The sequence below is a fragment of the Nipponia nippon genome, unplaced genomic scaffold (assembly GCF_047370975.1).
Source record: "Nipponia nippon isolate SJK-2023a ecotype South Korea unplaced genomic scaffold, ASM4737097v1 scaffold_1, whole genome shotgun sequence".
Lineage (NCBI taxonomy): Eukaryota > Metazoa > Chordata > Aves > Pelecaniformes > Threskiornithidae > Nipponia > Nipponia nippon.
The window spans coordinates 68,163,418-68,190,117 of record NW_028262290.1 but is presented as its reverse complement, the minus strand read 5'-3'; the positions used below and the strand labels follow the sequence as shown (position 1 = coordinate 68,190,117).

At 38.1% G+C, this 26,700-nt stretch overlaps 1 protein-coding gene across 4 annotated transcripts in view; it reads left to right on the top strand.

Moving 5' to 3' along the window:
• The window catches only part of GABBR2 (gamma-aminobutyric acid type B receptor subunit 2), a 487,740-nt gene that overhangs the window by 100,672 nt on the left and 360,368 nt on the right, over window positions 1–26,700 (top strand). For all 4 annotated transcript variants that reach the window (XM_009471273.2, XM_087758773.1, XM_087758782.1 and 1 more), the window contains one exon: window positions 6,717–6,854. In XM_009471273.2, the coding sequence (XP_009469548.2) occupies window positions 6,717–6,854 (138 nt within the window). The remainder of the gene's footprint in view (window positions 1–6,716; window positions 6,855–26,700) is intronic.

The following is a 26,700-nucleotide window of genomic DNA, read 5'->3' as shown; positions in this document are numbered from 1 at the left end:
CTGCCTCACCATGGTCTTCACCAGGGGCTGCAGGGGAATCTCTGCTCTGGTGCCTGGAGCACCTGCTCCCCTTCCTTCGCTGACCTTGGTGTCTGCAGGGCTGTTCCTCTCACATTTTTCTCATTCCTCTCTCATAGTTGCTGTGCAGTGTTTTTTACTCTTTCTTAAACGTGTAATCACAGAGGTTCCACCAGTGTCAGCGATGGGCTCAACTTTGGGCAGTGGCGGATCTGTTTTGGTGCTGGCTGGAACTGGGTCTGCAAGACTTGGGGGCAGCTCCTGGCTTCTTCTCACAGAAGCCATCCCTGCAGCTCGCCTGCTACCAAACCCCTGCCACGTAAACCCGATACAGAATCATGACAGGGAGTGATCTTCGTATCACAAATATGCAAAATGTTTCTTGATGATCTTCTGAACTTGTCTCTGTGTAACAGTTACAGATCAAGGAAAGGTTTCAACTTCCAAGCTGAATGGAGTTTACGGTGAAAAGAGGAAGTCAGTTTGATCTCTGCTCTTACTGCATATTTAATTGTGGTGGAAACTTAGGCAGAGTCGATTTTGATTACACAGGATTTATCTACTTGCTACACTCCAACTGCATTTCATATAGCAGTTCTTAAATTGGAGTCCTCCAGTGTAAATGTTATATACTCAAATAGTAAAAAGACAGAAAATATAAGTCATATAAATGAAAAAAAATGGAGGAAGTATATATACTCCTCTTATAAGGAGAGACAGGAAATTTTTGTTTATCTTGCTGAGTTCCCAAATAGACTCAGTTCCCAAATAGTGAACCAAGAAAAAGAAAATGGCGTTGAGCAAGAAGCTGAGCCTTCACAAGGTGTTTAGACCATCTCTTAAGGAATGAGGTGACAGAAGAGTGAGTGGTCACCCTTGCTGTGGATTCAGTGACTTAAGAGGTAGGTGGCACCTGAGGCAGAATATAAGCTATTAAATGGGATGCCAAGCACCAGTACCTTAGCGGCAGCACCCTGTGAACTCTTCCCTGTACAGCAAGCAGGATCAGATAAAGAAGTTGCTAGGTGAAGTCTCAAAGTGTGTCAAGATGTGTCAAGGTGACGGGCTTAATTTACTGGGAAATACTTCACTGAAGAGTTTAAGTTCTCCTCTGCTGTGTCCGTTCCTTCTACACCAAAATGAAATCTGATTGCTAGTACTTAAAAGATGGTAGAGAAATCACATGCAGAAGAGCCCACAGTTTGGGATAAATTAACTTTGGTTTTGATACAGAAGTTTGATGTAGTTGTTGGAGGGGGTTGCTTTTGGTTTTATTTTTCAAATATAGAACACAGGAATGGCTACAGTGTTTCAGACCACAATTTGGTGCAAGACTCAACATTGTTCTGGAACAGGTGATCTGTAGGGCAAGGCAAGCATTTAATCCTGCTTCCTCACAACACTGTCCTAGGCACCGATGATTTGTGATTCAGGAGGTTGCTGAGAAAATCAGTCTCTCTAGTAGGAAGTTTGGGATTGTTTTTTCATCTATGAACTAGTCCAATTTTTTTGTCTTGTATTTGTGAAATTTTAACATTCATAACATCCCCTGGCACCTACTTCACACAGTGTGAAGAAGTTTAGAACAAATGAAGGGAACTGGTTTTTCTTTCACTGGATAATTACATTGTCACCAGATGTTATGGTTGTCAAAGTAGTGGTTCTAAGAGCAGGTGTACAAACTATGGAAGGAAAAATCCAGCTACAGTGATTAAATGCAAAAATAGAATTGCTGGCTCTGAAAGTACCTAAGCTGCAGATGCCTGAAAACAGAGGATACCTCAGGAGACGCATGCCCTGCCCATAAACCCAGGCACTGGATGTTAACCTGATTGACCTTTGTTGTAGCTCAGAACAATTGTCCATATGTTCTTCACTGAATTGTCTGTATTGATGACTTTAAAGAAATGAATGAAAATCAGACAAAAATCATTTTGGTATTCCTCATCTCTTAGCTCCTTTCATGCTGATAGTCTAATGTGGAGTTAGTTCTCGAGCAAGATTTTGCAGAAGATAGGAATAAGATTTTACCACTGTTCTCTTTCTTCGAGGAAGTCGTCTTATATATATATGAGCACTTGCTTCTCTTTCTGATGATATTTAGTGCAGAGTGCTGCTGAAAGCTCTCATGTCACTTGAAAAAGTTTGATATTTCATTATGCAGATGACAGCTATCGGTTATTCCTTCTTATCACAAAGGATCTCTAACCTCAGTAGACAGTAGCTAAATAGATACCAAAATTGTTTCTCAGGTTTACTTTTACTCAGACAAGTAAAGTTGTGCCAGAATGTAGCTAACTGAGAAACAGCTGGGCATAGCTATCCAACAGCTAGAAATCTAAATATAATCATGCATCTGACGAGTGCATCAGGTCCATTGCTATGCAAATCTAATGAGATCAGTTAAATTACAAGTGTCTGCTCTTCTTCTGGTCCTGTAATTACTCAAACGTGTCAATGTTGTAGGAGTCAGCAAAGCTTTACATATTAGACCCATACGGATTTCCATTCTGTGCACTAAGGATTTGCACTGTGTCACACTTGCGGCCTGAGGGTTTGAGTACACATCCCAGTGTCTCTCTCACTGTCTGCTAAACAGCCTTCCTGGCAGGCAGCAACGCTCAGGAGTCAGTTCTGCCCCTTCTCCTGACTTCAGTGATGTGTACCCCTCACATGGGACATCCTTTCTCTCAGTTGCAGAGGGCCTTTGGAGAAGGTCTTGCTTGTGTATTTGGATGCTGCGCTGTTCTCTCTGGAAAAGTTTCTTGTCCTTATGCATCCCTTATGCTTCAGGCAGTAGTTTCTCCATTTTCAGTCAGGTTCCTTTCTTGGTGGAGAATGATAGTATTTATTTGCCAGCATCTCCTTTGAAGAGGGTTCAGGAAGGTTAACACTTCAGTCCCCAAATTCATTCAACCCCTCTCCTACGCAGCAGTTCATCTGGCTATTTTTCTTAATTAAAATAAGTGGTTCTGTTTCCTTGGAAACGGAAACTATGCCTTTGTTAGGTGCCACCTGTGATATTAATCAGTTGTTGTTGCAGTGAGAGGTAGGACTCTTCACAGACCTTTGCTTGGTGATTTACTGATATTTCTCCTTGTGAATTGTCCGTATAATCTGTATGAAGTCAGTGTGTTAGGAGATACATTTAACGTAATTATTTCATTAATATGTATGTTTGCTATTTATACGTGGCTTATTGCTGGCTTTTGACAGAGACTAAGCACAGCAATTAATGTGTTTGGGGTGAGTAGTTCTTAGCCCCTTCCTCTGAAGAAAGTTGTAGCATGTACCACATCGCATGTATTTGAAATGACAGTTATGGTAAAACTACATTTCTCCAATGAAAGGTGTTGCAACCATCCTCAGTGTTTCAATGTGCAGTCAAGATCAGCAGCACAGCATGGCTCCCTGTTTTCATATCTGAGTTGAAAGTAAGCTGGCTGCAGTTCGGCTCAGTGAAATAGAGATGTTGATGACAATTTAGGTGAAAGAGCAAAACTATCTAGCAAAAGCAGCGTTGGCTCCTTGGGGTGATATTTTTCATCATTTAAGTTTGTGACTTTTTGTGAGGGATTCTTTCCCCTTCACTGATGTTAGTCATGCTCCAATTAATGAGCCAGTCAGCTTCTTGTCATCCACGTGCGGCCAGGACTTTCTAGGCTCTGCTTTTTAAAGTGGATTTTGGTTCTTGGGCAGTCCTTTTGTTATACTGTAATTAGATTGCTGCATAGCGTTGCTCCTGGACTTAGTTGTAGTTACTTGGTGACAGCAATTCAAGAACTCATTTGTTTATTATATGGTCGTAATTTCAGTGGTGTCTGTGCTTGTTGTCTTTCAACAAAGTTGCCCGCTTTTAGGGTTATGTATGTAGGGTTTGCCAATAGAAGATCATGAGCAGCAATGGTGGCCTTCTGGGATCTCTGAAAAAGTAAATTTGTTACAAGGGCTTCAGGAACTTGCTAAGGATACATTCCTCAGACTAGCAGCAGGAAGAAACCTTTTGTAACTGCTTGTCTGTCTGGCTTGGTAGGGCTATTATTTTTATCTGAAAGTTTATTTTTTTTTAATGCTTGTGACAGACTGTTCTGTTGCTTGCAGGGAAGAATGTTATACGCAGTGTATGCTGTGAAATGTGACGTTAAACAAATGTGAAAGTCTGCTTTCTCCCATCTTTCTCATTTTTCCTTTCATTTCTGTCCAGTCATGGCCAGCCACAGTATTAAGTTCTTTATCTCTGAGACACGCTTTGGACTATTTTGGCAGTTTTGCTCAAGGAGCAGACTTGAGTCCTCTAATAATTTGGGTTGGCCTAAAAGAGAGAGAGATGAGACTAGTTAGGAAGAAAGTATGAAGATGAAAACATGGTAGGCTTTTAACTGAATCATACTGAAGAGAAGCCGACAAGTTATTGTACATACTTTGGACTGATCAATAATATATCTCAGCAGTGTGAACCTTTCTCTTTGGGAGAGACGAATAAAGCTTTCAGCATACTTTCCCAAGAGGTTGCTGTGTGATTGAAAAAGTGTTGTTTACATGCAAGTATCTTTTTATAAACCTGAAAAGATCAAATAAATAAGAAAGAAAAAGCCTTATCAGAATAGCAATTCTGGACCTCCTAGCAAATTGACCTACTGGAAACCTTAAATGCATAAGGTTACTTTAATGCAGTGAGAAACAATTCATAGGCAAAAAATAGTTAAAAGATACATCAGTATTTTTTGAGGTAAGGGTGGATTTTAGTATGAATTTTACTTTAGATAACAGGCCACAGGTCTTTATCATTTAGCATACAGAATTTTATTTCTCCATAACTTTTTATGGACGTAGCACTTCATGGGCTACAGCTTCTAAGTGTTATTTTACTATCAACAACCTCCTTATTTCATACATGACTTGTATTCTTAAACTGTTATTCAGTGATACATTGAAAACACGTGACCTAGTGCAAAAAAATTAATTATCTGGTTTTAAGTTGGTATGAAAACCAGTTCAAAAATCTCTGTTGCTGCCGCTTGAAATGGTGAAGTGGATGAGGGCAAAGACTTGGCTAAATGTCAGTTAAGTTCAGATACTGAAAGCTCTAGTGTCCTTGGCTGCTTATAAAAGTAAAGAAGTAGCTGAGCCTTCTAATTGTGCTTGGAATAAACTGTTCTTTAAGTAGGGGGTGGAGGAGTAAGACTGGAAGAGCGCTGCTTGTTCCAGTGATCACAATCTTAATTCCTCCACAATATGAGCCTGCCACAAATCCATCAAACTGACAAGGGAGTGTCTGCCATACTGTTTTTTGGGTTTGTTTTTTTTTTTTTCCCTGTAATAAGAAGGAAAATATTTTGCTATATTATGCAATTTAAAAAAGTCTATGCAGTAAAAATCTGTATCCATTTGAATAAGTGGGAGCAATCATTCTATTCTTGAAGATAGAATTCAAATAGAATAATTTTTCTTTTAGCATATTAATTCAGTAAGAAGATTAATATAAGCTTGCAAACTTCTTAGTCAAAATCTTTATTATCTCAACAGAATGCAACACAATTACTACTTGGATGCTGATAGTAAATGAACTGTTTTATTGGATTGTCATAATGAAATATTGGAGGCTGGTGTATGATAGTTCTTCTAAAGACTATATTTGAGGAAGACTTGTAGGAGAGGCATAAGAGGACAGAAAATTTTGTTTCAAAAAGAGAGATAAAGAAGTGGCTGCTAGTGGAGCAGTGGCTACCATTATAGCCTGTTGGCACTCCTGACTTCCAGTACAGTTTGGAATCAAATTCTTAACTTCAGGTATATGTTTTAATAATACTCTGCTGCAAGCTTAGGAATTAAGCCATGAATGCATAAGTTACTATGAATGATTGATACTACTCCATTCAAGAATTGATATTCATACCTTTTGCAATACCAACTAGCGTTGCTCTTTGTTTCTTAGTTTTTGGTCCTTGTCTTGGTTTATGGTAAAATTCTTTACACCTGAAATAATAATCAAACTAGTTATCAGAGAAGCCCAGAATAAGTCAGGTTGGAAGGGATCTCAGAAGGCGATTTAGTCCAATCTTCTGCTCAAAGCAGGGTGCGCTATGAGAGCAGCCCAATTAATTCTTAACACTTTAAAAGAATTTTTTTTTTTTTAAACTTTATGGTGTTCTTCTAAATAATAGGCTCTCTCCTATATATTTGTGCACAGAATACTGAGGTTGGCCCTTAAGGAGAGGATACTTAGGACACTTCATTAAAGAGAGAACTTTCTTTACAGAGATCATGAGCAGTGTCAAACTTTCCTCCAGCTATGGAAGTCTTGCTGATATCTGGTGTTACATTCTAAATTTTGCCTGGGGAAATGGTAGCTCTGAATGTAGAAAAGGTTTCAGTCAACTGTTTTTTATTAGGGCTTTTTTATTCTTTGTCAAATGGTGGTATCAAAATTCAGATGTTGCAGCTTTGGCTTGGAAGGAAGACATAAGGCATTTTGAACAATGTAAGGAGGGGTTTTCCTGTTCTTTTACTACAGCACATTAGGGGTCCAGAACAGAGTGCTCCAATTTTTCATGTTTGGATCTTAAGACATTACACATTGTACAATTTTTACATCAATGTAACCCCTGATTATTTTTCCTGCCCAGTAGTTTATTTCTTAGCTAATTATGTTATTTGTGACATTGAATATTGCCTCTTTTTTTTTTTTTTTTCCCCAGTGTGACAATGCAAAAGGACTCAAAGCCTTCTATGATGCAATAAAATATGGACCTAATCATCTGATGGTTTTTGGTGGCGTATGTGCAACGGTTACTTCTATTATTGCTGAATCTCTAAAGGGATGGAATTTGGTTCAGGTAAGGGATGGAATATATTCAAATAATGACTTTATTGTATCTCTATCTTTTTTTTAAATTTAGAAACTTATTATTTGATGCTTTTCAAGCTTAACATTTTGTGTAATTACTATATCTCAGTTCTGAAGGTCAGTGAAATTATGTGTAAAGAAGAACAGCTACTTCTATATACTACCAGATTTTAAGGCTTGGCATTGTGCTCAAAATGCTTGCGAGTACGGGGCCGCAGTCATGTGTCTTAGTAGATTAATTACATAAAATTAATTTAATGTATCTCAAAGCAACCTAAACGAAATGAAGTTCAGTCATGGTAGGCGAGCAAATCTAGGACTTATCCAAAGTTAGAGGAAACAACTTGTCAGTAAATTATGGTACGCTGGGGTCTTTACTCTGTCTCTACTCAGTCATAATGCAATAATTCCTATTGACTTTAAAACTGTTGGAAGTGCATAAATTGTAAGTAGTAACTGGGTACGTATCTCAGTATTTGACTCACGAAGCATGTTTATTCCCAGCTGTTCTTCTTTCTGACTTTCTCTCAAAGGTCAAGTTTGTCGTAAGGTTCCCTCTGCTGAGAAATCAGAATTTATTAATACTAATCTTTAAAATGCAAATGATAACAGCATCATTTTCTTCATTTCTTCAATCATCTGTCCAGTGATGATCTTTGGATTGATGGCCGTTCATGCAAGGTAGTCAGCCAGTTTTGCTTTTCAGCTGTGGAAATGCCCTGGCTTCCTACTCAATTTTCATATTGCCCAAAGATAAATCTGTATCGTTTTTATTAAAATAAACAAAACATTCTATAGCAAAATAATATAATATATAACTGTTACCTGAGGTTTCAGTTACAAACAGACTCCTCTTTTCCACCTGGAATACTCACTGAGATTAGTGCAGAATGAACAAATGAGGCATAATTAAGTTTGTGAAGAAGATGATGATCAGAGTACAAATGGGAAAATCTTAGGAGGATAATTAAAGTAGCTTGTTAACTGTGTTTGCAATGCTTGTCATATCAGGTCTTTTTTTCTTATGCTTCAGGATTTTTTCTGATGTGAAAAACATCAGTTCTACTATGGAAACAAAATAATATTGTATCTCTGGGGATAACAGAGAAAGCAACAGAAAGCTTGAAACTGTCGTTTAACACTCTCTCTTAAAACTTGCCTAGTCCATGGCCTAGAATGAAGTATGTGGCTGGGGCTCTGAATTTTTGGAAGTTGTCACATGGACCTTCCAGATGATGTAGGATGTTTTAAGGAGCTGGATTTCAGTGTGCTAAATCCTTTTCATTTGCACTCTAGTTCTGCCTGCTAAGATCTGAAAATTTTGTTAATGCAGTTGCTCAGTCAATAAGGAAGGGCAATTAAAAAGCTTCTATATGCTTTTAGATGCCTGAATTTGTCAATATATGTGTTAACTTATATAACGATATGAAGCATTGCTACCAGACAGTATCTATTTCTTTGTATTTAACAATTACAGCTGTGACTAAGTCTTAAACATTATTGATGATATCAGTACATCAAGGGATTCTCTTCTGCTTGGGCTTAGTATCCTGCAGGTACTAGGTAAACTCTCACATGGCATAACTCCTCTTCATGTCAGGTTTTTATGTATTGATTGGCTGAATAATGCAAGAACACATGACAGCATGGCTGGGAAGTGTGGTGAGGTTGTAGTGGATGGTATAGGAGGAACAGAAACAGTCTAAATACAGTTTGTGAAAGCATTATGTCATACAGTGACAGCAATATGTGTGTCTGCAAATCAGCAGACATAGCATGTATAAGATAGTGGGGAAACGGACTACAAATCCTGCCACTCCTCTGCATCCACTGTCATGAACATCTTTGATTAAAAGCATAACTTGAATAGAAGGAATAGATAGAAATCTGTAGTTCTCAGAAGTGGAGCAATAATATTCAGCCTGATAAAATACAAGACTGCCCTCCCTCAAAACTTGAAACTTCACCTCAGGGAATCACTGCAAACTCGGGTAAATAGTTACATGAATTTGTGACCATGATGAAGTCATTTTATGTTGCAATCAAGAAAAGGGAAAATAGCATATAGACAAAAACTAACCTGACATTGTATTATTAAATAGAGGATATGCATTTGGATGTCTGACTCCATCGTTTTTTCCCTGTGCAGGCACTCACGAAAACAGAGCTTTTAACCCTAGCAGGAATATTTGATTTGATTTGCACAGGTGTCATGTGGTTGAGCAAAGTGATGACTGTCTTCCACACAAGAGAAATGCAGGATGATACTGAAAGAACTGGGAGGAATAGGAAAGAAAAGAAAGATAACAGAATATAACAACTGAAAAACGACTTTCGTTAGCAAATATGGTATGAGGTTGACTGCCTGCAAAACTTTTCTGAAAGCCTTTTAGCCCTGAATTCCAAGCTTCTGTGTGACTGCTTTTCCTCTGTTTGGGGGAATTGTTCTTTTCTGCCTTTTCCCCATTCTCTCCAGTAAAAAGTCTCCAAAAACATTTAACAAAGTAAAAGGCAAAGAGTACAAATGTGCTGGAAATGATCACATTGCATTTGCTACTCAATGTTATAGTAGTGATAAGAGGAGAAAAAAAAAAAAAAGGAAATAAACTTTTGCAAGACAGCTTCAGTCTCTACTCTCCTTACTGTACACTGTTGATAATGACTGTCTTTTTGACTTCTACTTCACTCGTTAACTCAGTTCGCTGATGGCCTGCAACAATGTGAAATAGGGAAGATTATCAGAGTTTGAGAAGAGTCTCAGTCTGAAGGTGACTTGCCTTATTTCTGTACTATATCTAAGCAGAGGGTACTTTTCCTCCCCCATCTTGACAAATTTTGATTTACTTATGATCACCAATGGAACGGGAGATTCTGTTCTCAATTGGCTACCTTCAATTGCTGGCTGATTTAATTATCTCTTACTGTAGCAAAATGAATTATTTTTTTAATGGAGCATTTTGTATATCTGTGGAAAGAGCAAGTTGTTTTAGCCTGCAAACACTTATGTCATCTTTAAGGGCTTTCACTGAGCTATGCTCGGTGACAACCTGCAAACTGTTTTCTGAGCACACATTGTCAGTAGGACAGATGCAGATACCCATTCTTTAGCAAATCCAACAAATGAAAAGCTTCCCTGTAAGTAATCTCTGTGTGCCAGTAGTCCTTATTTTGTTGACTGACAGTCTGAGCATGGGTTGAACACTGCACCTGTGGCTTTGATCTCCAGTCTGTGGTGTGGAATCCGTTTGAACCTTTGGTATTTTGGTTGAAAAGTGTCAATAATATTCTGTGCATCTGACAATGGGTCATAACGGCATGAAGGTATAGTACTGGGCAGTGGCTGTGCTGTAGGGGGAATATTTCAATGTCAAATTCTTCCAGATTAATCTTATCCCCATTCCCTTTCAAAGTGTATTCAAGGCAATTAAACAGAGTGAAGAAGAATCATTAACCGTATCTACAACATATTGCAAAAGACCAGTTATATGTTTTTATCTCGTACATGGAAGCATTCCTGCTAGTATTCAGGTAGTTGCAAAACAGAGCAGATGGTTTGCAATTCAGTCTTTCTCTTCTATTTCAGGATATCCATCAACTATTTACCTCTCCATGTGAATTTCTTACAGTGGCAAAAGCATCTAATTTGTATAAGTTGCTGTTTATCCTATTTTCCATTATCATCTCTCATTTTTCTTCATTGCCGTATTAACATAAATGTTTAACCAAGATGAGGATTTAGACCAAACTGGTTATCTCTCTTAATTTGTATAGAATCATAGAGTTGTTTAGGTTGGAAAAGACCTTTAAGATCACCAAGTCCAACCATTAGACTTGTTGTGAAACTCTTTCTCCATTTTAGATATTTGTCTTTTTCTTTCCTTGTGTTGTTTTCATTCTCTTACAGCCTGCCTCATTTACAATTTCCTTTAACTCTGGAAATAAGCCTCTGCCAGAAACAAAGTATAAATGTTACTCTGTGTCTCTGTGTCTACATATTTAATGTAATCTAGTCATAACTGATGGCTTCTAAGCAGGTAACTGCTACAAGTGGTCCAGTGATTAGATCATTCCAAACAGAGAAACCTTGTTTTGGATTCAGCATCTCGTGTAGGAAAGTTTTCTAAGAAAACTCTAGGTACTCTAATCGTGATGTATTACTAATTTTGTGGGCTGGAATTCCAGCAAATATAAGTCTCCCATATTAATACAGGGCAAGTTCACATATTAGAAAGGGAAAACTCCTTTAGTTCTCTAGCTTAATATAGTTGAGTATGAAAGAGCTTGCTTACCCTGAGATTTGTTTTGTTATCCCAGAGATCCAAAGGTATTCAAGATCCCATCTCTGAATTACCAGAAAGACTGCTGATGTTAAAGAAAATCAGTGATGTTTCTAGTCCTTGGTTTCCTTCTGAAACAACGCTGATGTGATTGCATTGTCCATTCCTCCTAACAATTTCTGATCACTGGCCAATTGCAACCAAATTTTAACAAAGGATTTCCCAAAGATTATTAGCTTCTATACATTTCTGTGAGAGTGAGCTGCTGAGGAGAGGGATCCACATGAATGAAGCAGAAGCTGCAGCGTGAGCACAGAGATAGCTTGGAGCCCGCTGTGACATGTGGTGCTCCTTGTCCAGCTGCTGTTTATGGGAAGGGGATTGATTGCATTGAGAAGAGAGTTTAAAAAGCAGCAGAAAGAAAGTTGAGAAAAAGCAGAGGAAGGGTGAAGCTCAGAAGCATATGAAGTAGGAGCTGGTGTGTGTGTTCGTGTGTGTGTAGAAGCTTAGGACACATATATCTGTAGGAAACCAAGCTTCTTTAGCTGGCCCTGTTGCTCATCAATTTTTTTTTAATGCAGAATTTCACAACTATACACAGGTTATAACCAGTGTTTTTTAACACTTAAGTAATGCAAGTCATCACAGAGGTTTCTATACTGGCCACTGAATCAAATTTCTTCTTGTTAATATCTGACTTTTCTAAATTCTCGTGCTTATTACCCAGAGCTCTGGCACGGGCAGATAAACATTTGATAAAAAATGCTGGTTTTATTTTTTTACATTCCTTGTCACATTTGTTCCAGCACAGTGAGTTTGTGCTACTTTTGCCTTCACTGCACAATTTCCATGTCTGAGCAATGAAAAGGGCATTTAAACTAGTCTTTGGCTAAGAAGATTAGCTACTTCTATCTATGAGATGCAGGCAGTCCCACTTGAACAGGCCTTTCTCCCATTGGAATATGACCCAATGCACCACAAAACTAGAGTCTTCAGTTTTTTGGCCCACAATTCACTGTCATAATTTTTTTTTTTTTTCTTATTTTATCTCCTGGGATTGGAAGGATTTGGTAGACTTTTTGTACTTGTGTTGTACTTTTAGCAGGCAAAGTGTGTGAAGGGAAACACCTCTTGAGGTCTTATTATATAAGGTGCAAACCTGATGACATTCTGGTCTTGCTTTTGGGAGTTAGCTGAGCACATAAGGAAATCTTGTTCACTTCACCGTAGGAATGCCTGGGAGCTCCTGAACAGGAAGAAGACACAGCAGGACTGGCCTTCAGGCAGAATTTCATGTGAAGTTTCTCCTCATTTGAGAGAAGCTCTAGTGAATTTGGAGGGAGACAGACCTTTTAGTTCTGCAAAACCTCCCCTTGATACAAGCTGCCAGCGGGAGCTCTGCTGTTATTGATGTGGCCCTCCTGAAGCCCTGTGGTTGCTGCTGGGGAAGAAAATGCATGGGGAGTTGAAACAGATCAGCAGTACCGTACCTCCTAATTAGACTGTGTCTCTCTGTGAGTGGATGGATGCGTACATGCACAATGTAGAGCAGACTTAGACTTGGAAAGTTAGTTGTATATTCACCCTCAAACTTAGAGAAATGAATGTTACAGTGCACCAGAGGAGACTAGTCTAGGCTAGATGAATTTAGTGGCAAAAGTTCTTTCATAGCGATAAAAACACTGACCCTGATTCCCAGTGCATTATTTCAGTTGTACCCCAGGGGAGACATTAGCATTACATTGCTGTTAATAGCACAAATTTGGCCCACAAAGTTTAAATTGAAAATTTCAGAAAATTTCCAGGCTGAGGTATGGTAAGAAATGCACATCCTATTTTCCAAATGCACTGCAAGATTTAGTAGGACCTTCCTTTCTCTTCCTTCCATCTTCTGCTTAAATGTATGAAATTGATTCGTAGTGAGACAAGTTGGCTTTCCATCAGTTTGAAATTGGCTTCTATCCAGTATTCACTTTATTGAAATACGATTAGCTGTTCTTTTTCATTTCATTTGTCTCGTATTTCTACTGTTGGAGAAAACAGCGAACTACAGTATACACTCTAGTTTTTGCCTTTGATGTAATATCAGCAAATTCAGTTCATTACATAAAGTGTGAATAAAGGTGTTTTAATACGGCTCTGGAGTTAGGTCAAAGCTGTTGAAGTCTGAACTTGTACGTTTATTCTAACTATGATCTGCATGTTCTGACAGAAAAAGTATCTTCTTTTATTATTCTTGTTTTTCTTAGGTGTTTTTCCATGATCAATCATTCACTTCTGTTTAGTTTGGAACAATAATATGGAATGAACAAGTGATGGTCTAGGGAACAGACCCAGACTGGAAAGGCAAGGGTGTCACATTGCTGTGCAGCATACTTTGGGTTTGGGAAAACCCACTTAATTCTGAACAAATCAGATATTCCCTCTCCTCCATATACTCCTCTCTTGAATCTGAACGGTCTCTTGAAGAAAAACAAAATACATAAAAAACCCCAAACCTATAGCATAACATACAAGCATTGATATTTTTCCAAACACAGAGCCTTCTGTTTTAAAGCTAGCTCAATTTATTAGGGACGTCAGGTGTTTACAATATCCAGCCTAATTTGTTATCAGAATAAATAATGGGTGTGTGTTTGAGTTTGTTGTGTTTTTTTTTTTCTTGCCTGTGTAATTTTTATCGAAGTATTCTGTCTCACTGCTTGTATTCTTTTATTTTTTCCCCCCTTTTGGTAGTTTCTGTAAAAGAAGGCTGAAGTTTTTTCTTGTGTGGCTTTCGCAGCCCCTCAGCTAGGATTGACCTGCCAGGTAGAATCTTACTCAGTTACCAAAATGTTTCAGTATTGCACCTTGCAGCTATGGCTGCAGCTTCCTTCACTGCTACAAAAGGTATCCCTTCACGTCCCCTCAGGCTGGTTTATTACTATTTGCTGCTGCGTTTTCTGGAGGTGGTTTTGAGACGTAGATGGGTAGCTCTGGTTGCCGTCTCTTCCTTCTCTTTTCCTCCCTATCCCAATATGATAGGCAGACTTAAGGTTTGCTTAAGTGATTTGGGAAATCACTTGTGGTTTGGCATAAGTTGAATAAGAAGGACTGTGATATACACTGATTTCTTTTTCAGATTTGAGATTTTTTTTCATGGCACGTTTTCCTGTACCCTGTCTGATGTCTGTTTTCTGTATGGTCCAACCCACTGGACAGTGGTACTGCTAAATTTCCTTCTAGCCCATAGCTGGTCAGCGTGTCTCCTCTTGACTTTCTCTGGGAAATGTCATACAATTTGTGGGGATATAATTGTATGACACTAACACCCCATTAATGATAATCTTTGATTCTATCCACAGTTCTGCCAGCCCAAAGAATCATCCTTTGATTCTTTAATCCCATTGCTTTCATTGCTCTGTGACTGACAAACCTGGCTTGAAGTCTCCCATTATTCGGTGGGAGCATTATTATAGTTTCTCGGTAATTGCAGCATTGAATTTCAAGCTCCCCTTTGCATTTTTCCCTGTGCCTGACTTTATACAAATCTTGTTTTTATGTTTCTTATTTGAAAGCTGGCTCAGGGAAATCAAATGCTAATTGGTTGCCCATCTCTGTATGATTTTTCTGCTTTAAAGATTATATTGATTGAAAACTATCTCACTTCACTGAAAATATAACTTTGTGACTTTTTTTGTTGGTTCTTGGCAATTGTTATTAATTTACTCCAAAATGTTCAGATTATAGTATTGTATTTCTGTGAATATTAAAACGTTTCAAATGTTCTAGAAAGGTTGTTTCAACCTTCTTTTACCACCAGTTCCCCAAATCCTTCTGATTATTGTCACCATACCTATAATTTCCGTAAAGCTGGAGTTGATTATTTCAATATGCTGTTTGCCAGAGTGACTGCTTTAATATGTTTCTGAAAGGTAGTGTTGAGTTTGTTCTACAAGACCAGCTTGCTGGCCTGTTTCTCAACAGCCACCTTGGAAAGCCCTAGGATTGCTTTCTCTCCAGTCTCTTTGACCAGCCTGGATTGAGTGGCCCTATATGAAGTTAAAAGCACCCTCTGCCATAGCTGTTGCTGTCCTTGGAACATACAAATGTGGCCACAGTAAGAAGGTAAATACAACTAAGTCAAGGCAAAATTGGTATGATAAAATTTGTTGCTTCATACTATTACTCCTACAATCTTAAATCCACTTCTTCATTTCATTCTCTCTTGCTTTGATGTTTTTCTTCACATTACTGTCCTATTATAGGACATGGAAAGCTTTCTTGTGGTAAATTAACCTGCTTTCCCCTGTATGCTGTTGTGGCAGTAGTTACTTAATTACTTATTTTGAGGGATGACATAATTCATATCAATTCAGCAACAGCAGCTCCTGGGCATAGATTGCAGAACAAACTCATAAACCAAGCAGCTGCAAAGAGAAAGCATCTTTACATAATTTTGAAATTGATATAAAACATTTATTGGCCTTTGAAACCAGAAAAAAGCTTAATTATGCTCCATTGAAGAAGTAATCCATTGTTGATATGTTTATAGAAAAGTAAGCACTGAAGTACAAATCCTCATATAATAGAAGCTTTTCTAAGGGCCTGATCCTCAAGTGCACTGTAGTGTTCTTGGTATACAACTCATCTAGTATTACAACCAGTACGGCACCTGTCTTAATTCTTGGTGTTCTCAGTACTCCATACCTCTAGAGCAGTTTCTGGGGACTCGTAGATCTTGCTGCATGCTTTCTCAAGGCATCAGTTAAGTTTCAAAACAACTGGAGAAAAATAAGACCTATAAAACAAGGGATAGTTATGTTTTAATTGAATTTAGTGATTTGGAAACACATTTATTTCCTTTAGCCTTAGTTATCACAGACAGCAAAAACTGAATCTCAGTGTCAGGGAAAACAGATATGATCACTGTAGCTTAAGAGCCTCCAGGCTCTGTTGGAAAAACACTAATAAATGCATACAAAATTGCTGTTAAAACAGCCCATAGTTGGAGTAAGAAGGTTTGGTCCTAGGATTACACTGAGAACAAGAACATATTGCACAGCTCTTAAGCATGGACTTGTAATAAGGCATTTCCTTTTCCCTCTCTTCATATTCAAGACTTATAGCTATAGAAAGCTTATAGTTCCACAGTTGCACCTTTCCAGTCTTTCAGAATCTTGGCTTTCTGTGTTGTAATTCCTAACTGTAGTTGCCAATCCAGATTTACTTTGATTTCTTGTCTTGCCTTGGTTTCATTCATTTTTAGGAGACGAGTAGCTTGAAATTTCTGAACTCTGTGTTAAGCTATGACACATTCTGCTCCTAATTCGCAGCGTAAAGGAAAGCATTTCCCCAATGCAGTGTAGTTCTCATCCTCCCTTATTTTGCAGAAGTCCATTAGACTTCGTTATCTGACAGACAGCCTATCACAAGCTGATTACTAAGCTACAGCAGGATTGACAGTATAACAACTACGGGCTTTGTTTGTGTTATGCTACAACGCTAAGCTAGGAAACTTCTATGATTATTTATAATTAAGCTACTGTGAGGGCACAATATCTATCAGCATGTGGATTCATTATGTGTGTTTGCTTCCTGAAAGTAAAAAGATTAGTGGCACAGCTTCTGAAAGGTTTGTTCAAATCCTTCAATTTCATATGAGGGGACAAGAATACACGTGATTGGGGAGTGAAAGATCTCCAGTTCAGCAGTCTAAAGTATTGCATGAAATGCTTGGGAGATACAACTTTGTATTCATTATTAAACGTTGCCATTTTCACATAAAGAAAGATTTAATTTGTTCTTTAAAACAGAGAAAGTTCTTTGTCATAACCCTTTTGAAAATAAGAGCTTGTAAAAGAATGATGACAGTCTCAATTTGAAATAGTTTACAGTTATGAATCAAAAGCTGGATGCTGGGTTTTGCATTTGTAAACAAACTCCCAAACTGGATCCACTATTCAGTTTAAGAATATCTGTAGTTGCAAGGAAAAGACCAGTTCTGGGAAAGTGGGATAGAGTTGCAGCATTGATAATAATGTGTTTTTTTGCTATAAAGACATACTCATGCTAAAGAGATTATTTTCCTAATGTCTCTTGTTTAATTTAAACAATCAATCCAAAGATTTGTTTAGGTAAGCAGATTTTTATTGATAGTCTTTTGAAGGCTCTGAATGCTACTGAGAAAAGCAGAATGACTGAGCAAGCAATAGAGAAGATCAGTATTATGTTTAGCTCTTATTAACAAAATGAAAATCACATAATAAAGAAAGGTATGAAGACTAAGGTGCTGATTCTCTCAGGTGTGTACTAACATATATGTATACACACACACATATATATCTAGAATTATCTAAAACTGTCTTCAGCCTTTTTTATGGCTCAGTCTATTACTGATGGGACACTATTATGTTTCAGATAAATGTAGCTACATTTTCTTACATTGCATCAGGATTAATTCTCATTCAGAGATGTGACTGACATGCGTAGGTGGGTGCTATATAAGCAGCCTGCTTTGAATTTTTTTTTCCTGTGACTTTTTGCTCTCCGGTTGTTTTTGCCCTTCACCTATTTTGCATTATTCTGCTTGCTTATGAGAAGTTAAAAAAAAAATAATCTGATTTGCAAATCTGAAAGAGAAGAAAAGGTCACAATCAATAGCTTACTGTTATATAAAGATCCTGTATGTTATTTGTGGATATGGATACAGGAGGTCAGAATTACAGATTACAGACTGTAATCAGACCAGTCTGGAGAAAATTTGGCTATAGAGATAGAAGTTTAAGAAACAATTTTTACGTAGCAAATTTCATGCAGTCTTTTCAAATCCTTGTGTCTTAGCTATTAAAATTCGGTAATGTTACAGTTGCCAAATCCGATAATGCTTAATGACATTAATGTTGATAATGAGTTCTTTGAGTAGTCAGTGTGAAAACTCTTGGGACCAATGTGATTTTGTCCTTGCTTTTGAGAGTCTTCCTGACGATGTGATAAACTCCTATCTTTATGCTGGCTTTTGGCTCCGGAAGAAGAGAGAAAATACAGAAAATTGTTTCTTTTCTTTTTCCTTTTTTAGAGCAAAGGGCAGAAAGTTGCAACTATGGGGCCATGAGTTTCACTGCCTGACACATCCACCTTTATTGATCAAGACCTCAAGCTACTGTTTTTGCAACTATAATTATCATAGAGTCACCTTATGCGTAGACTGTACTCAAGGTTGCATGAGGCATATCCTCAGTTATAACACAAGTCTTCCCTCATAACAAATGTGCTTGCGCTGGCTTGACTTGTCTCCTATTCACTGTCTAATGGCTAGACCACAATAAGAGATTTAGGATTCCGCTACTTACATTGCCTTAAAAGAAGGTTGTGGGGGTTTTTTTTGGGTTTTTTTTTTGTTTTTCCAATTTAAATCATTAAAAGAGAAGACAACAAAACTGAGTAATAATCTTTGTACAAATAATTCTGTGGTTTGCTCTTTCTGTTAGCCTCATTCTTAACTTTTCAATTTCCCATTGCCACAAGCCGTGCTAGGAGGCAACACGTTGCCAATTAGTCATGGCTTGCAGACTGCTCATTTGAACAGTAGGCATTTATTTTTATGTCCAGAAGTCCACATTTATTACTGCAGATGAACCAACAGGGTGTAATTTCATAGTTAGTTCAATTGTCTAACTGGTTATGTGAACCAGGAAAATGAAAATTCAAATGTTGTTACCCAATATTCCACTGTTTTACAGACAGATTATTGTAGTATTATAATCGCCTTGGAAAGACAGCTTGTGTCTCCAGTCACAAATGAATTCACACAGAATTCTTAGTTGTAAAGGGGAGAGGGCACTGTGCAGTAAATCTAATGATTCATGTTTACTGAGAATAAGTGGATTGAGAGTGCTGCTTTGGAAGTCTTAGCTGCCTGTCCAGAGACTATATAAATCCTACATGCATGTGTTCCCCAAAAGCTGAATTTATAAGATATATGGTCCCAGAAAGCAAACCTCACCCTCAAGTGTAACATTATTGCCTCAGTTCCCTAGATGAATAACGAAATGTGGATCACATGAATTCTACAGAGCTTCAGATTTGTCCATGTATGAAATGAGTTTTGGTAACCCCTCTATATGAGGACACCTTGAGGCCCAGTCCCAGCATTCATCTCATAAACTTGTCATCAGATTTTGCACTTGATCCTGCTCCTTCAGAGTGTAAATGCCTCTTATTCTGCATGTCTTCTCAGTAGTCAACCACAAGGGCCTCCATGGCATGCTTGGTTCTGTCTGGAGGGCTCCGGTCCCAGCTGATACTGCTTGTGAGTTTGCCAGTATTTTAGACTGCAATTTCTGCAGTCATTATTAAAAAAAAAAAATCAAGAGAGAGATCAAAACAAATGGCACTTTCCTGAATTGTCATCAAGATTATTGTGTCCGATATCATGATTTCTGGTTTTGTACCTTCTTTGCTTTTTGCCTTTGAGGGAGGCAATTCTGTCTTTCCACAAAACTTCAAAGGTGCAGTGAACTGTCTCAAATGGTCCTAGCTAGTGCTTACCCTAGCGAAATTAATGTTTATGGATTGGAAGTGGTACCGTTTCAGCTTCTGGTTTGGTGATTACTAGTATAAATATGTTCTGTGTGAGTACCTGTGTCACTGAAGAGAGGGATGTGTTTCCACTTCTCTTTGGGTGCTCTAGCCAATATTTTTATGGAATAATAAGCATACTCACCTTTCAAGTTTACCTGAAAACAGAAGAGTGTGAAAAAATGAAGTGTACACATTTTCAGGGCACGCTTTCGTCCCCAAGAGCGTGGAGTTAGATCCTGCTGCCTAAGCCCTCGGAGGGTGGGATTTCAGATGCGCTCCTCTGCTTGGAATGGCTCACCGCTCTAGCTCTAACCACCTCCATGCCCAGCATGCCTGATGCATTTGAGTCCCATCCTGAGGCACTTAACTCTCCTTGTGTGCTGTACAGCGAGCTTAAGAGCCCAACTTTGGATTCCATTACTCTGAAAAATCATTGGTGTTCTCAGACTATGTGTGTTTGCCAGGTATTTCTGAAACCATGTCTGTCTCTCATCATACTGCAACTGCTCGCTATGTTTAATCACCATATATAAAATTTCAGTTCTTATTTTAACATCACAGTTGGCTGCTGTGGAAGTGGCTGTAATGAACAAAATGAAAAGTTATTAGCCAAATCCTTTTTCCTGCTCTGCAATCTAATAGTCATCTGGAGAAATATTTTCAAAGTTATAACAACTTTATGAGCCCAGTACAGAGGAAGTTGTATGCTTTTACTGAAGTTTTAAGCCAGTATTATACATTGAAGACCAACACACTGAGTGAAAAACAATGCCCTTCATGGAGACTCTGCCTGATTTTAGGAATGCCTAAATGTACAAAGCAGCTCCCTTTTTGTCTCAGATGTGTTCTGGTTTTGGCTGGGATAGAGTAATTTTCTTCATAGTAGCTGGTATGGGGCTATGTTTTGGATTTGTGCTGGAAAAAGTGTTGATAATACAGGGATGTTTTTGTTATTGCTGAGCAGTGCTTACACAGAGTCAAGGCCTTTGCTGCTTCTCACCCCACCTCACCAGCGAGTAGGCTGGGGGTGCACAAGAAGTTGGGACGGGACACAGCTGGGACAGCTGACGCCAACTGACCAAAGGGATATCCCAGACCATACGACATCATGCTCAGCAATAAAAAGGTGGGGGAAGAAGAAGGAAAGGCAGGAAATTCGGAGTGATGGTGTTTGTGTTCCTAAGTAACCATTAAATATGATAGAGCCCTGCTTTCCTGGAGACGGCTGAACACCTGCCTGCCCATGGGAAGTAGTGAATGAATTCCTTGTTTTGCTTTGCTTGTGTGCGTGGCTTTTGCTTTACCTATTAAACTGTCTTTATCTTGACCCACGAGTTTTCTCCCTTTTACTCTTCTGATTCTCTCCCTCATCCTCCTGGTGGGGAGTGAGCGAGCGGCTGTGTGGTGCTTAGTTGCCAGCTGGGGTTAAACCATGACAATTGGCTCCAGGTGCTGGATATGTATGAATTTGCTTTTGTGTGTTGTATCTAGACCTGCTCTAGTTGATGAAGGTTGCTGTCACTCAGCAGCAGAAATAGGTCTTAAAAAAATACACTGTTTTTCTTTAAGAAGTTTCCAGCAGATAAGGAGACACTGATGCTTACGACTGTTAAAATAATACAGGCAGAACACTTGCCCAGAAATTTGAAGGTTTACAGTTCTCCCCTGAGACAGTCAAAATCACATCCGAGTGCCATAACTGGTAGGTTATGGAGCCACTGTCCCTCACATGCTCTGTTTTTCTGGTCACACAAACCTTTTAAATACTTTGCTGTGCAGTGGGGCACCACTGACATGAGGCAGGAGAAGACTGCACAGGGTAGTTGGCACCCTGAGCTTAGGATGATGGTAAGGACAGTTCCAGTGCCTCGACCTGAGGATGGCACCCCATCTACACTTCCTTTCTCCAGGAAAAGACTTACACCGTTGTACCGTCTCTAAAATATATGTGCTCCTATGCTCTGGCAGTCAGTGTGTCTAGGTAAAAATAACGAACTGTAGCTGGCTGCTTGGGCAGAACAGGTATCAGTGCTGTCCTTCAGCCTGTGATTTTGTAGATGGATGCAGGGATCTGCTACCTTGACTGATGTGCCTGGTCTTTGCAGAGAGAGGGATTTGGCACTCATCATTCTCCTCAGCTAGATATGTCCTGTTTAGTATATGGCTTGTTTTTGGCTGTGTTTTTGCACCACCATCATTTCCAGTTCATGTTATAAGGAAGCTAAATGTGTGCAGTCCAGGGTCCTCTTCTGGGACCCAGCTCCCACAAGTTGTGTTCTGCAGTATTTAACTTGTAGGTACTGGGATACTTAATTACACCTATAACTGAGTTTGTATTCACTATGCTGCCTGAAGTTACCTTGTACAATATAAACAAATAGAACCAGAAAACAGCTGGTTTATTGATTATATCTTAGGGCTTATTTTCAAAGATTCTAAGTATGTGGAGAGGAACAATCCCTCTCTTGTTCTTCTGAAGATATAACTTAAAGAGTATATGACTGATCTTGCCAGCTTTAATTTTTATTAAATGCAGGATGTGGCAGTTGGTATGTCTGAACTTGCATCCATGTAGAATATTGTAAATTCTTTGGAGTCAATTCAGGATAGGGCACTCAAATGATTTGTCTTACAGGAATAAGTGACTGGAAATTTTTTTTATAAAGTAAGGGCAACTTTCACTTTATCTATAATCCAGTGGATAAATTTCAAAAGGTACTCAAAGGGGAAGAATATTATATAATTTAGGTATTGATTACACTCAATTTTCAGAACTTCAGAGCAAGCACTCTCCAGAATCACTATAGTGATTCTTTACTACCTCAACACATAGATCACAACTTTCCTTATTTTATCAAAAGTTATGGCTAAAGGAGTCATGATATCATATATGAAGGTACTCTATGTGTACCAAAAATTGTAATCTTCTAACTCTTTTGGTTCTGTACATAATCTAGATATACAAGATCTAATATTTTAAAACCTAGATGTTAATAAAAATTAATTTAATTTTAATGTTTTCTAAACTTTCTTCAAGCAAATTCAGAGACTGAGTATCTCCATATTTCAAAGATACTTATCTCTGTGTGCTGATTCCTAGATTCTATGCTCTACTTTAATTGTGTATAAATAAATATTTATGAACCTCCAGAATCTTTTCCATGACAGTATCTCTACTTTTGTTTTGATCATAAAAAGTATAAAATTCTGCACTGTAAAAGTATGATAGAACATGCAGATCAGAGCTAAAAATATAAAAGTTTTTACTAAAATAGCTATATTTTGATGAAATTGAGCAAAATTACATACTGATATCTGGCAGCATTTCTAATTCTCTGTTTTTATTAGTCTATATAGCTTTCTCTTGCATGAAGGTGTAAATTCTTAATAATTTTCTGCATAAAACATTTTGAAAAGGTTCTTCCTTCAGGGAGAAATACCTTAGTACTGTGGTTGGAGGTTACAAACATTATACATTGATGTCTTATGTCTATTTGACCCTAAGATTAGTTTTTCCTTAGAAATATACTTGAAATATCTGGAGCCATAAAAATGGGAGCTATATTTGCAGTGCACAAATGAGATCCTGTTTTAAACATATTCTCTGGTTTTAGCATAAATGTATTTCCTAGTCTGGATATTTCAACATTGGAACAAGGGAACTTCTGAGGAGATAGGCAAGAAAATTTTCTTTAACATGGGAGTGGTCGAACATTGGAACAGGTTTCCCAGGCTTGGTGTGGAGTCTCCATCCTTGGAGATATTCAGTACCCTGGGCCTGACCACACTGGGCAGACTGTAACTAGCAGGTTGAGGGAGGTGATCCTTCCCCTCTTCCCAGCCCTGGTGAGAGCACATCTGGAGTGGTGAGTTGGTGTGTCCAGATATGGGTTCCCTGGTACAAGAGAGACATGGCCATGTTGGTATGAGTGCAGTGGAGGCCCCAAAAGATGATGAATGGATTGGGGCATCTGCCATATGAAGAGAGGCTGAGAGAGCTGGGACTATTGAGCCTGGAGAAGAGAAGGCTTGAGGGGATCGTGTCAATGTGTATAAATACCTGATGGGGGTGAGGGAAGAAGAAAGAGCTGGACTCTTCTCAGTGTTGCGCCAGTGAAAGGTCAGGAGGAAATGGGCACAAACTGAAATGCAGGAAATTCTGTGTCATTGTAAGGGTGACCAAATCTAGAGAAACTGTGGAAAGTCCATTCCTGGAGATATTCACAAATGTGACTGGACCAGGCCTTGAGCAACCTGCTCCAGTAGACCTTGCTTTGAAGAGGGAGGTTGGACTAGGCAATGTGCCGACGTGACTTCCTACCTCAGCTGTTCTGTGAATTCTGTGAATGTAGTCCTCAGTCTTCATTTTGATTTTTGTACTGTAGACTAAAAAAATTGAAGTAATAGCAGTGAAATTACATTGATGGGCTAAAATCACTACAGATTCCCTTATCAACTAAAAACGATAGGCAGATTTTATTTTAATCCTGTTTAATTCAGTATGCATTTATTATTACTGGGGTTGGGTTTTTTTTTTTTTTTTTTTTTTTTCTTTTTTTTTTTCAAACCTTCCTTCAGGCTTTAAAAGCAGTAACAATGAAACGGAGAGCTATAACCTCTGGGTTGAATTGAATATGACTCCATGCACAAATAAGTATTTCTGAAAAGCAAAGATCTTAATAACACAAATAACATTGGTTTGACCCTCCTTTGAGCAGGAGGTTGGACTATTTGATCTCCTGAGCAACCTGTTTTTCTGTGATCCTGTGATTCTGAAATTGCTGAGCCATAGCAGTTCCTGTTACGTTTAGAACACTAAAGATGGTTTATTTTTCACACATTATAATTCTGAAAGCATTGGCATTATTAGCGATTGCCAGAGCATCAAGACTTTTAATTCTGGGTTCATGTATTTTTAGATGATAGCAGAGTCTTTGCAAGGTGATCTCTTTGCTTGTTTTTCACATGTAAATAACATTTATTTTATCATTGTGTTATGATTTATATATTTTCTTTTTTCTTCTGTAGAGATGGTAAAGATTTTTGTAGTGATTGTATTGGGGAGAGGGAAATAATCTCTAAACTAGGGATAATGAATTTTATTTTCTTTAGATCATGCATAATTTTTTTTTTTTGAGCTCCTATCAGATCCACGAAAACTTGAATCTAGTGCTGTTTTCTAGATAACTCTTGAAGTAGTTCCAGCAGAGAACTGCAACAGCAATGGCTTTTAAGAAAGCAAAGTATCTGTTGTGAAGTCCCTTTTAGTACTTTTCTTGAATTGTGGAAATGATAGTACTTTACCAGTAGTTAAGTACAACTCCTATCAAGTGTTCAAAATAGTGATTTACACTACAATGAAGTGTGAAATTAAAATAGGCACTTATAATTGCTTATTTTACGATCTGCTTTTGGGGCATACGGAAAGTATTTGTTTGCCTCAGTTGCGTATGATCATTTCTCGATACAAATGTGGCCTTCCGTGGCTGGATGTGGAGTGTATAACTTCTTGCTGAGTATACTGACAAGAGGACTGAAAAGTTTTCAAAGTAAATGGATTTCGGAAAACTCCCTGTGGCAGGTAGTCATTAATATTAAAAGGTGTGTAAAGTGTGATGTGGGCTTATGTAGGCTTAAAATTATTCTCAAACAAGGAAAAATTGCTTTCCAGAAACTGCGTGCAGTACTGAAAACATACTGCTTCCCAGCTAATAATAAGCACTTTTCCAAAAACTGCAATAATAGTGTTTATGTTCACATGAACAGAACTTACATCATCTCTTGCCATAATGACGTTTGGTGGTTACTAAAGTGTTAAAGTTATTGTTCTAGAAGCAAAGTTCTTGGGCCTTTTTGTTAGTTACCAAAGGACCCTAACAATCAAAAAAATATGACAGGCAGTAACATTTAAAAGATCTTTCAAAAAAATCTTGTCAAGCCCAAAAGCCAAAGAAGAGAGCAGGCAGAAATGTACAGAAATAGTGTAATGAAACAGCGGCTGCCTTCTATCCTGACCAGAGATTGAACAAATTGTATGGCTTCCTCTTCACTAAAACAAGGATGGAAACTCGGGGGGAGATATGTTGACTAAGATGGTGAGAAGGTCACTGCACTGAAAGTAAAAAAGAATATAGGGAAGAGAGAAAGTGTACCTGTTTAATGCAAAATGACAATATTTTGTACAGTTGGTCAAAATATCAATGGTCAAGATATTCTTTACTTGGTTGTACTTGAGTTTCAAATGAGAACTATAATTGCTCATCTATAAACATAAATTCAACCTTATGTATTACTGAATCCTGCTGGAAAGATTGACATGATTGGAGCATTAAATTCAACAGTCACAGCCTCTTTAAGACAGATTAAGTGGGCAAAACTCAAGAGGGAGAACTCAAAAATAGCATTTCTTGTTGCTGTGTCAGTGACCTCTTGAAAGAAAATGAATATTTAAGAGATTACTGACAGATTAGAGAAATATGAAGCAAGTAATCAGTATAAAGTTATTTCCTGATGTTTGCATAAGACCATCAGATCACACTAGAAAATAAGATGATGAACTCTGGATATAGTTATGATATATACAGGGGAAAATGAAGATGTATGATAGAGGACTTCAGTCTGGATGAAATATGTTAGAAACGTCAGCTTCTTGAACAACAACAATAAAAAAAGATGACTATTGAATACAGAGATTTATGTTTAAATTAACACAGTTTATAATTGTGAATTGTTTAATAGAATTACTCCATATCTAGACATCCACAGGCTGCCCTGGTTATAAAAAAATAAACAAAAATCCTAACTGGCTTACTGTCTGACATTGAATGAAAACAAAATTAAAAAGGAGAAAGTCATAACAACTGATGGAAATCAGAAGGTAGGAACATTTGGAACGTAACAAGGTCCTGAGCAGCCTGATGTGATTAACACTGCCCTGGGCAGAGACTTGTTCTAGGTGACCTCTGGAGGTTCCTCCCCACCAAAATTATTCTGATT